Consider the following 10,000-nt stretch of genomic DNA (forward strand, 5'->3'; position numbering starts at 1 on the left):
AGTTGTAATTATTTGGATGAATACACGTATAGAAATGAATATGGTCAACATGTGCTTTGTTTCCCTAAAAGAATGAATCATAATTTTTAATATTAAAAAGAGTCAACGAGAAACAGGAGAAAAGTTGTCCCATTTTGTACAGAGCTTGGGCAGAAAACTAAAGACCGCGTGACATCACGTTTCTGCTCCCATCTCCTTAACCGCGTTAATCCTGCGCGTGAGAAGACTTTGTATTCTCTAGACCTTGTATTAGTTTTCTGCACAGGAGATTCATCCGCGATTCAGCAGCCTAAGTATGAATGCAAGAGTAACTGATGTGTTCACATTAGGACATGCGTAGATGCACATAATAAACACATAAATAGGTACATCAATATGTATTCTTAATACAACACATATAGAGATACACTATATATATATATATGTATCAGACAATTTATCTGTACACAACAATAAACCTAAATTTGGAAACCTCTCTCTTACCAGCTCTTCATCGTCACGGGATCTCTTATATAGAAAATTTCCCCGCATGCAGGCCGGGGTCCCTCCTCGTAAGGCAGCTGGATGGCTCCAAGGGCATTCACGTTGATTATGTAACTGACCTTCCGAAACCCAATGTCCTCAAGTTTCTCCAGGATGTCGTTTTGCTTCTGAAAAGAAATTGACGATCAACGCTGGAATCCTGAAAGGCGGAATAAGTTTGAAAAAGGGAGATATTTTGCCGTGGACTTCGTAGCGCTTGTTATGAATTTTTACCTCCCATCAGGACTGGGAACTCCGCCACCCTGGTAATTGATGTCATAAATGGTTTAAGAAACTAAGTACTTCCTCAGTATCTAAGGATTTACCTTGCTGTACACCTTCCGTACCAGCGAGTAATACTGTAAGGTAAAACTCGTTGGTATGCAAGGCGTGCAGTCTGTCCAGGTAACTCCTTGGGTACTGTTCAGGTACCTAGAATTTATAGTCTTATGACCTGACCTACCGTAGAAAATGTATAAAGTAAAGGGAAGTGTTTAAATATTAGTCAAGAAAAAATTAAAATTTATTTTGTTTCGTCAGAAATTCAAAACTAGAATAATTTGCAAGTGCACAGTCAGTTTTCCTCATACTAACCATGATATTACACGGTTCGGTATGGAAAGATAACTAAAGAACTAAAGTATATGGAGAATCTCTCGTGTCTTTTAACTTTTACCTTAGATTTTGATAAAAGCTGCCGTATTTTCGGAGCTGGGGGTAAATCCAAGACATAATTGTCATGTTGTAAAGCAGCCCTAGAAAAATGATAAAAAATTCCCTATACGTAACATCTAGCCCATTCGAGCGTCTTCTGTTGGGATGAACATTACCAACAACATCGTCTTAAGCTATCTCCCTTGACAGACAAAATTTCTCGCAATACAGTGCAATAGGCACCACTGATCGAATTTACTGATACTTTAGGTCAGAGGTGTTAGGTGCGTGTAATTATTATTAGTAGGTAAATAATCGGGACTGCACACACTTACCTGGAGGTCTATAGGCGTTACTTAAAGGTCTTTGCAGGATCTCTTCGGCCCCTAGCTGCAATCTCTCGCATTTCTTTTACTGTACCTCCGTTCATATTCTTTTCTTCCATCTGACTTTCCACCCTCTCTAAAAAAATTGTTTCGTAGTGCAACTGCGAGGTTTTCCTCCAGTTACACCTTTCGAACCTTACTGAAAGTCAAATTCCCTTTCATTGCTGGATGACCTCAGAGCATCCCAGCGCTTGTTTTTTTTGGTCTAAATTCTATGTTCTATTCTATATTTTAATCTTACCTGGAGGGTAGGCAGCCATTGAGAATAGGGAAGCAGTTCGATGTGCTTCGTGTGAATTTCCATAGCCAGCTGCAGCACGTTATCTAATAAGTTGTTGTCCAGCATATGTTCCAAGACCTGAGAACAGCAAGAAGTTCTACACTTAGTAATTTCTAGAGTAATGTTATTATAATTGTCCTTACTGTTATCTATTTAAAGCAACTTTCATAAGTAAACCTTCCTGTTTAGATACTCCGTTCTTGCATCATTTCAAAACGACTTGGTAACACCCACTGGCGTTTTTATGACTTTGTATTCCTTCTCTTCCAAGATTTGTCAGTTTTTCCCATCTCGCGATTTTCCTGGTTCCTGTAACCTTTCTCTACCCAAGACGCAGACTCGTCACTTTTTTTTTTTTGTAGTTGAGTATGTTTATATTTCCATTTTCCCTTTTTTCTAGTTTTCATCGGATTTGTGAAAGTTAGATATTAGGCCTTGCATCCCACCAGTGTCTGTATTTTGAAAAATTAAACTCACCTCCCATTCGGACGATTCGACATCCATCTTGAGGTAGTGAATAGTCCTCCCTAGATGGCCATTTTCCTCAAGCATTTTGTCGAATGTTAAGGCCAACTGTTTTGAAATGTTTCCTCTCGGCGGGATTTCTCTGAAGACGGATGAAATTCCAACACGATGGAAATGCATATTTTCTGTAAGGCTTCCCTGCATGATGAGAAACAGGTGTTTCTTTAAGAACATTTTTATATTACGATATTCTGATCGTGGTAGAAATTGATCAGTGGCATACGTAATATTTGTCAAATTTTGAATCCATAGCGTGGCTCCATTCAGGGGCAATGTTTAAAAAGCTGAATCTACACAACATGAAGGAACTTTTAGCATAATGTTTGTTAAATTCTGGCTCGGTAGTTCTAGTGAAGTTTTCCAAAATACTCCATCCCATTGTCACTGTTTCGGAATTATCTTCTCTTGGAAGACGATGTGGCACCCCCATTTGAACATATTGCATCCCTTTTGCCCTTGGATGATTTTTTAAATGCATACATACAAGCATACATACGAACGACAGACAAATCTCGACCATAAGAGCTCTCCCACTGCCATCTCAGGTGAACTAGAAATTGACTGATCGGTAGTATAGTCATACTGTATTTACGAATGGCAGAGATTAATATATGACGTACACTGCATTTTAAAGTACTGTGAATTTACCAAGAGCCACCAGTATAATTGATATTAAATTAATGACGGGAAATGTACAGAGCTACAGATATGCAGTCATAAACCTTTGCAAATGAATATGAAGCACTAAAAATCCCATTTTTATATTAAGAACAACAGTAGTAGTTCCAGAGCAGAAGAAAAATGTAAAACGGAATGACGATGACAGACGAAGAATGAAGGAGAGAGGACGTCCCTGTCTTAGTAAATTCGTCACTTAGGCTACCAACCAAGAGCACAGGGATTTCAAAAAGGGAATGACCGAAGTATACTGTATACAGAGAACAGGCATGACCATAGCATGACGCACACGTGATCGGGGCACCGAAGAATGAAAGTCCCAGCAGGACCGTTACTCACCTGAAGCCAAGAGGCATCCTCCAGTGGATCATACATATGGATCTCGCAGTTGAGGAACTGGGACAGTGACCCCTCGAAGGTAATGTCGTCACCGACTCCGAACGAGTAAACCAAACAGTTGTTCCGAGGGGGCATCACGTGTTTGTCTAGGCAGACCTGTCCAAAAAGACTTTTGAGATGTTTTCTTTGATCTTCCGAGCGCCTTTTTTTTTTTTTTTTTTAACTTAGTCTCAGAGAGTATTGGGAAACTGCATTTGTTGTTATTATTATTGATAAGTGAGATCTCATCTTTGTGTATTTCCCTTTACTTCCTCTTACTTCTTCCTAATGAACACCATGATATTCTTTGGAAGCTTGAATTTAAAGTCAGTGGCCCATGTGGGCTTGTTCCATATGAATAGGTTTCATCTACTGAGTTATAATAATAATAATAATATAATTTGGCAGCAGACCCTCTTTTAAACAGGTTCTATTGAATATTATTGCTGCTTCAGCTGCATTTATTTATGAAGACTTTTCTATTTTCATTATTGTGGACTTCTCTTCAGTGGAGGTGCGTGCTAACGGCTCGCCTATATTTGTCATTTCATGGGGAAAAGTCAAAATCTAGTTTTGCTTCTTTATATTCTATACAGGAGCGGGGAGCATTCTCAGCAGAGGAGCTAGCAGATTGCTAAAGTCGTCGGTCCTTCTACACGCAGGAAGCTGCGGGGTCATGGACGGCGAATTCTGATTGATTGCAGTCGGCGAACTTCAAGCCAAATTTCTGCGGCGGCTCGATCCTGATAGAAATTCGCAACCTGGGAATATCATTCATTCAGCGTTCCCATTGGCCTGCCGTTGCGTGATGTCATGCCAGCTGACATCATCGGTAGTTTAATGCTATTGTGGGCTGAGGATGAATGATGTCATTATCTACCCTTTCTGTCGTAGTTGGGGATTGTCTCGAAGGCGCCTCACTCATCAGGGGCATCTCATTCTCAGGGTTGTCGTTTTTTCAGGTATTCGTTGGATTTGGTGGGTGTTCTGCATTACTTTCTTAAATTCGTGGGTAGGAGTGATGCCTCCTGCGTCGTATTCATTGTTGGTTTTTCTCGGCAATGAGCGCCTCTAGCAGGCACGCAGACGTCGAGGTCGGCGGCTCGATTATGCTTATATTTTGTATAATACTGTCGCAGGAGGCATCGCTCCTGCGAAAATTCAAGAAAAGTAATGCAGAACACCCACAAATCAACGAGCTCACCTGAAAACGACAGCCCTGAAGATGGAGGATGCCTGATGGGCGAGGCACCCTCGAGACAATCCCCTGACTACATTGAAGAATGAATAATGATCATTCATCCTCAATAGCAGCCAAACTACCCGATGATGTCGGCCGGCATGACATCACGCAACGGCAGGCCAATGGGAACGCTGGAATGAATGATATTCCCAGGTTGCGAAAATCTGTCAGGATCGGCTTCGCCATAGAGAAATTTGAACCCAAGTTCACCGACTGCAATCAATCAGAATTCGCCGTCCACTGACCCCGCTGAAGCCGTGTATAAGTTCAGAGGACTATGCAATCTGCCCCGGTCTCTACTAGCTCCCGCTGGAAGAATGACAGAAGAGTCTGTCGAAACGTCATGGCAGCAATTGTATAGAACTAACTGTATAGAATATATAAAGCAAAATCAAGATTTTGACTTTTCCCCATGAAATGACAAATATGGGCAGCTGTTGCACGCACCTCCACTGAAGAAGTCACAATAAGGAAAAATAGAAAAAGTCTTCTACAAAATAAATACAGCTGAAGCAGCAATAAATAATAATAATAATAATAATAATAATGAAATGAAGATAATGAAATGCATAAACATTTAATGTTGAACTATGACCTGAAGAAGCTTAGTGCAAATATAGTGGAATGAAGAACATGAAATCTTACTTAATAAAATTGCTGATTCTGAATCTACAAAAATCATCATTCTTTTATTAAATATTTATATTTGTTGAATTAGTTTTAACAAAAGAGTAGTCTCCTGACAATGGAGTCATCAGTTTTCCTTCCCTCTCCAACATATTTTAATTCCTCTAAGTATGATTTTGGTCACGATTCAGATAACGGAAAACAGTGGCAATTGTCTTGAAAGTGCCATGTCAAAAGTAGGCAGTCAAGTGACCAGTAATAGATACATGAATTAATAAATACGAAGATGGTGCTTGAATCAAATAAATGAACTCAGATCATCGATCATGTTTATACATTCAGTGGTTCCAAAATCTTCATGAACGCAATCGTCCTTGAAGAAATAAAATCACTGATTGATGAAATTTAGGCTGCCAAGCCAAACGCTTGAGCAATTTTGGCCAAAAACCCCATAAGGTAGTGAGAAGATGAGGCTTGGAGCGGTTGGACAGCAATATATAGAGATCTAGGCAATGAAGAAGATGAAGTACGATGTTCTAAAGGTGGAACTGGGAGAAACACCCACTGTTGCACTAGGAAGTAATAGAAAAGTTAGACAGCAAGGCTGAAGAAAGGAAGCGAGAGTGGAGGTAAAATAAAATGCTAAAAGTGGATCAGCTAGGGGCCAAAGGGACGCTGCAAATACCCTTTAGTAATGCCTATAGTACACCAAGTGAGGTGCACTGAAGGCATTAACCCCCTAAGGGAAGGAAAAAATCATGTACAACACTCATCCCAAAAGCTAAGAAGGAAAAGCCAAGAAAAAAATGCAGTAGGTCACAAGAGAACAACAAAAACCGTTCTCACCCTTTTGTCCCCGTCCATCCACTTCTTGCAGGAGTAGCCACCTAGACTCAGCTGCTTCCTGCACGATCCGCTCAGCTTCAGAAGGCGTTCAAAGTATTCCACTTCATTTCGAAGTGTTCCGTTGAATGCAGCGTCCCGAGTGTCTGTGTTTGACGATCTGCGTCAGAAGATGCTCGTCAGTATAGGTCTCTCTTTGTGAAGATATTATTTTTGTGAAATGTGGATGACACGAGGACTTCTGTTAACCAGGTGAAATGCATTTGTAGATCTACCTCTAATTGTCAAGAATACTTCATTCGAAGTGCGTTTGCATGATCCCTTATATGAACTAGAAGACAAGATAAGTAATAATATTATAGGGGACTCTAACTTTTGCAACTATTTTCACCTTATGTCTACTGTTAAATTTGAGAATGCCTGTCTAACTTACTGTTTGTCGTAATTTGAATAAAGATATGTAATCTGCAGGTCATTTTGGACAGGATAGGAAAGACGTATGACTCATTTCATAAAAGGAATATTGCATGATTGTCCGTTCGCCGCTTCTCTCTAGCCATAAACATCTTTTCTGAGGCTGAGAGGGATTCTTAACAAAAGCAGTATAGTTTCTAATTTCCTGAATCGAAAGTGCCCGACAGATGCCATCTATTTAATTTTTCTTTCATTGGTATTCAGTCGGAGATGATGGTCGTAACGTCTTGTGACACCTTGTTTCATCTTACAGACTAGTGGCTTTCACGATAATTTCTGAACAATCAAAGTACAATCAAATTCTAATAAAATAATATTATTTTTAATTTAAATACGAATGATATACTTGAAATTAATAAAGTTAAGTAGTGTGACTGAGAAGTGGACAAAATAACAGATAAACATAAGTCCCCCATTAATCACTCCGTTTTCTATAATTTACGATACTCGGGCTTCCGTGACGTCACCACCTGCGCGCGAACAGACATCTTTTATTAGACTTTGAGTACAATAATTTTACCTGAACGTAGGGTCTGCTGAGCTCATGTCACCGTGCCAAGATACAATCTCGAATTTCTTGAAGACAGACCAGCATAGGACTGCCAGCCATAGCAGCAAAAGGCTTCTTTTTTTAAAGGATTTCGTGAAAATCATTATTTGTCTCCTTTTCCGAAAGGTCCTTTTGCCTCTCAGTAGGTGGCGGAGATTTTGTTATCCCCCATCCTTGCTACTGAAATAAAAACAAATTAAATAAGAGACAACATAAAATATTATAACGTAAAATAGTCTATTTTTTCTCGCTATCAGTTTTACTTGTATAGGAAATATAGATTATATAATAAGTAACCCGGAGGAAAGTAGAATGGAATTTCAAAGCAGTAAGGAAAAATAAGACCAATTAATTTATGTTCAAGATTTTGTACGAAGTGTCATAATCAACAATTTTATACATACAGTATGTGTACACTCTCAGTATCCCAAATATCTTCATTGTACATGTATAGATAGAAAAATCGACCTTTTGAAATATAGTAACTCATATGACAGTAACCTGAACAAATAATGCCAGAAATAAGTTTTCGGTAATTTTTCGGAAGACTCCAGCCAGCCATTTCGGAAGACTCCGGCTAGCCATTTTTGCATGAAAAACCATTTTGGAGTTTTTCTTCAAAATCTTTAAATGATGGCACTAAAAAGAACCTAAAAATACCAACCTAACGTAACCTAGGGGTGTTTTACAATTTACAATTTTTGCCGTATTAGCTATGGAGGGTCAGGGGGCTGGTATTGTCTTACCTTGTAAGTCGTAATTTGATTAATTATTTTTTTCTCTGTTATTAGGCATTTTGAGGTCATGTATTGAGAGGAAGAATTTTTGTTTTGATGTGTTTTACCAAAGAAAAATATAAATTATAATGTAGGAAGTGGCTAGAGTCTTTCCAGAAAATAGCAAGTTTTCAACTTGATAAACAACATGTAAAAAATATAATTAACTTGGAAGTCAGAAAAATGAGAACAGTGCTTTACAAAATATCATCTTTGAAATATTCTTTGTCAAACGCAGTTATAAGCGAGGATGACAGTTTGCGTTAGACTACCACAAAAGGATAAGCCGTTTTCTACGAGAGGAAAATACATACTGTCTCTTCGTAAAACTGGGTGACCTGATTCAGCTACTTACATTGAATTTTCAGTTGAGATTTCATCTGAAGTTGCCAATAAGACTCAGCCAAGCCATTTTTACTGGCCATTTTGGGTTTTCATGCAAAAATGACAGAAATAATAGGAGCACCTAAAGAACCTTAAAATATAGATATAACTTCACCTACGGGTGTTGACTGGTTACAATTTTGCAATTTTAGCTATGGAGGGTGGTATTCTTACCTTATAAGTCGTAAATTTTCTGATTTTTTATTTATCATTTTGCGCATATTGTTTATAGGTTCAAAATAATAGGGAATGAAGAAATCTTTTCAAAAATAATTAACAATTTCATAGTGCGTATTGGCAACTTATAAAATAATACCCAATTTTCTATTTTATATTCTTTGGTTATCTTACAGGTAACGTATTCTCGTTAAATTTCACGTAAAGAACAATATTTAGCAAAAATTATTTAAAATGTATTGGTTATACCTGTCATTCATCTTTTGAAACTTTCATGCCATCATAGAGATTAAAAGACCGTAAATGAATGGTCACATCTATTATCATCTAATTCATTTTATTGTTATCATCACATGTGCCGAATTTCAGGGTGGGCATCTGCCCGTGGCCCTCACAAAATATGGGCCACCACATACACCTGTCTAAATTCTGCTGAAGATTCAAAGTAATCTCTATCATCCTACGAGCCGATTGACAGTCCTAAGGTTAAAGTATACCTTAGTTTTACCAGACCACTGAGCTGATTAACAGCTCTCATAGGGCTGGCCTGAAGGATTAGACTTATTTTACGTGGCTAAGAACCAGTTGGTTACTTAGCAACGGGACTTACACCTGACGTAGAATCCGAACCACATTATAGAGAGAAATGAATTTCTATCACCAGAAATAAATTTCTCTAACTCTTCATCAACCGGCCGGGAATCGAACTCCGGCCTAGCGAGTTCCAGTTCGCAGCTCTACCGACTATTCCAGCGAGGAGTTATCGGGTGATTGACAGTCCTACACACAGACCTTGACCCTTCTGAGTTAACTGCAGAATTTAGTCCACTATGGCGTAGACACTCGTATTATTTTGAATGTCTGTGCTGTAAAATAAGTACTGTACTAATACTGTATTTTTTACTGTACAGATTACCAATTGTTGAAAACAGTAGATTTGTATGAGTTTAATATTAATAAGTAACCAGCCATGTAGTGACTACTTTGATATATTTATTATTATTTGTTTTTCATTTATAAACAACAGCTTCGTTCACATTGCCCGTGTTTCCTGTCGTGGAAATACAAATGCATGAACACTCGGTGTTATACGCTTCGCTTGTCTTTATATAATTCCTAAAAGAAAAAAAAATATAAAAAGCAAGATTTCATCTTTCTAATAATTTTAGCCTTGAGCCATTATTTATGTTTTTAAGTCTGAAATGCATTACTTCTTATCTCAGGCAAACTATTTTCTACAAATATACAGTATAAGTAAAATGAAGAGTATTGTTTTAGGTGTACAGAGCGGAAAGAGTACCTCGACATAATTGCAATCATTTAAAGCAGATGTTGAAATCGGATCATTTGCTCGAAGGGCGTATTTTTTTTAAAGAGTGTGAAATGGTCTGCGTTTGACAGGCATTCATTGTAACACAAACGATTTGTCATTGTAGACTCATGATACGTCAGATACTATCCAATATGCACGGGACTCTGGACACTGGATCAGTTGGAAGGACT

The 10,000-nt window shown here is 38.3% G+C and overlaps 2 protein-coding genes across 5 annotated transcripts in view; one reads left to right on the forward strand and one right to left on the reverse strand.

Annotated features, from left to right (window-relative positions):
* The window catches only part of LOC136840864 (uncharacterized), a 97,106-nt gene that overhangs the window by 68,328 nt on the left and 18,778 nt on the right, over window positions 1-10,000 (forward strand). For 2 of the 4 annotated variants that reach the window (XM_067107811.1, XM_067107812.1), the window contains one exon: window positions 487-1,755. The exons of the other annotated variants lie outside the window; for them this stretch is intronic. The gene's annotated coding sequence lies outside the window, so the exon portion shown is untranslated. Of the gene's footprint in view, window positions 1-486; window positions 1,756-10,000 lie in introns of those variants that run through there. 4 annotated transcript variants of the gene reach the window in all.
* On the reverse strand, window positions 480-7,330 carry LOC136841295 (uncharacterized). Its single transcript, XM_067108273.1, has 6 exons — window positions 7,131-7,330; window positions 6,140-6,296; window positions 3,385-3,540; window positions 2,320-2,505; window positions 1,804-1,920; window positions 480-650 (listed from the first exon to the last, which is right to left on the reverse strand). The coding sequence occupies exons 1-6, from the start codon at window positions 7,262-7,264 to the stop codon at window positions 480-482; spliced, it is 921 nt and encodes a 306-aa protein (XP_066964374.1). The 5' UTR covers window positions 7,265-7,330.

Source organism: Macrobrachium rosenbergii, chromosome 8 (assembly GCF_040412425.1).
Source record: "Macrobrachium rosenbergii isolate ZJJX-2024 chromosome 8, ASM4041242v1, whole genome shotgun sequence".
In the NCBI taxonomy this organism is placed as follows: Eukaryota; Metazoa; Arthropoda; class Malacostraca; order Decapoda; family Palaemonidae; genus Macrobrachium; species Macrobrachium rosenbergii.

Bases quoted from the DNA above. Each gene is read 5' to 3' on its own strand.
- LOC136841295 (XM_067108273.1), bottom strand. From the start codon at position 7,264: ATGATTTTCACGAAATCCTTTAAAAAAAGAAGCCTTTTGCTGCTATGG. The intron at 6,297-7,130 runs GTAAAATTATTG...CTTCTGACGCAG, and splicing joins TCAGCAGACCCTACGTTCAG to ATCGTCAAACACAGACACTC. The intron at 2,506-3,384 runs GTGAGTAACGGT...CTCATCATGCAG, and splicing joins AGGATGCCTCTTGGCTTCAG to GGAAGCCTTACAGAAAATAT.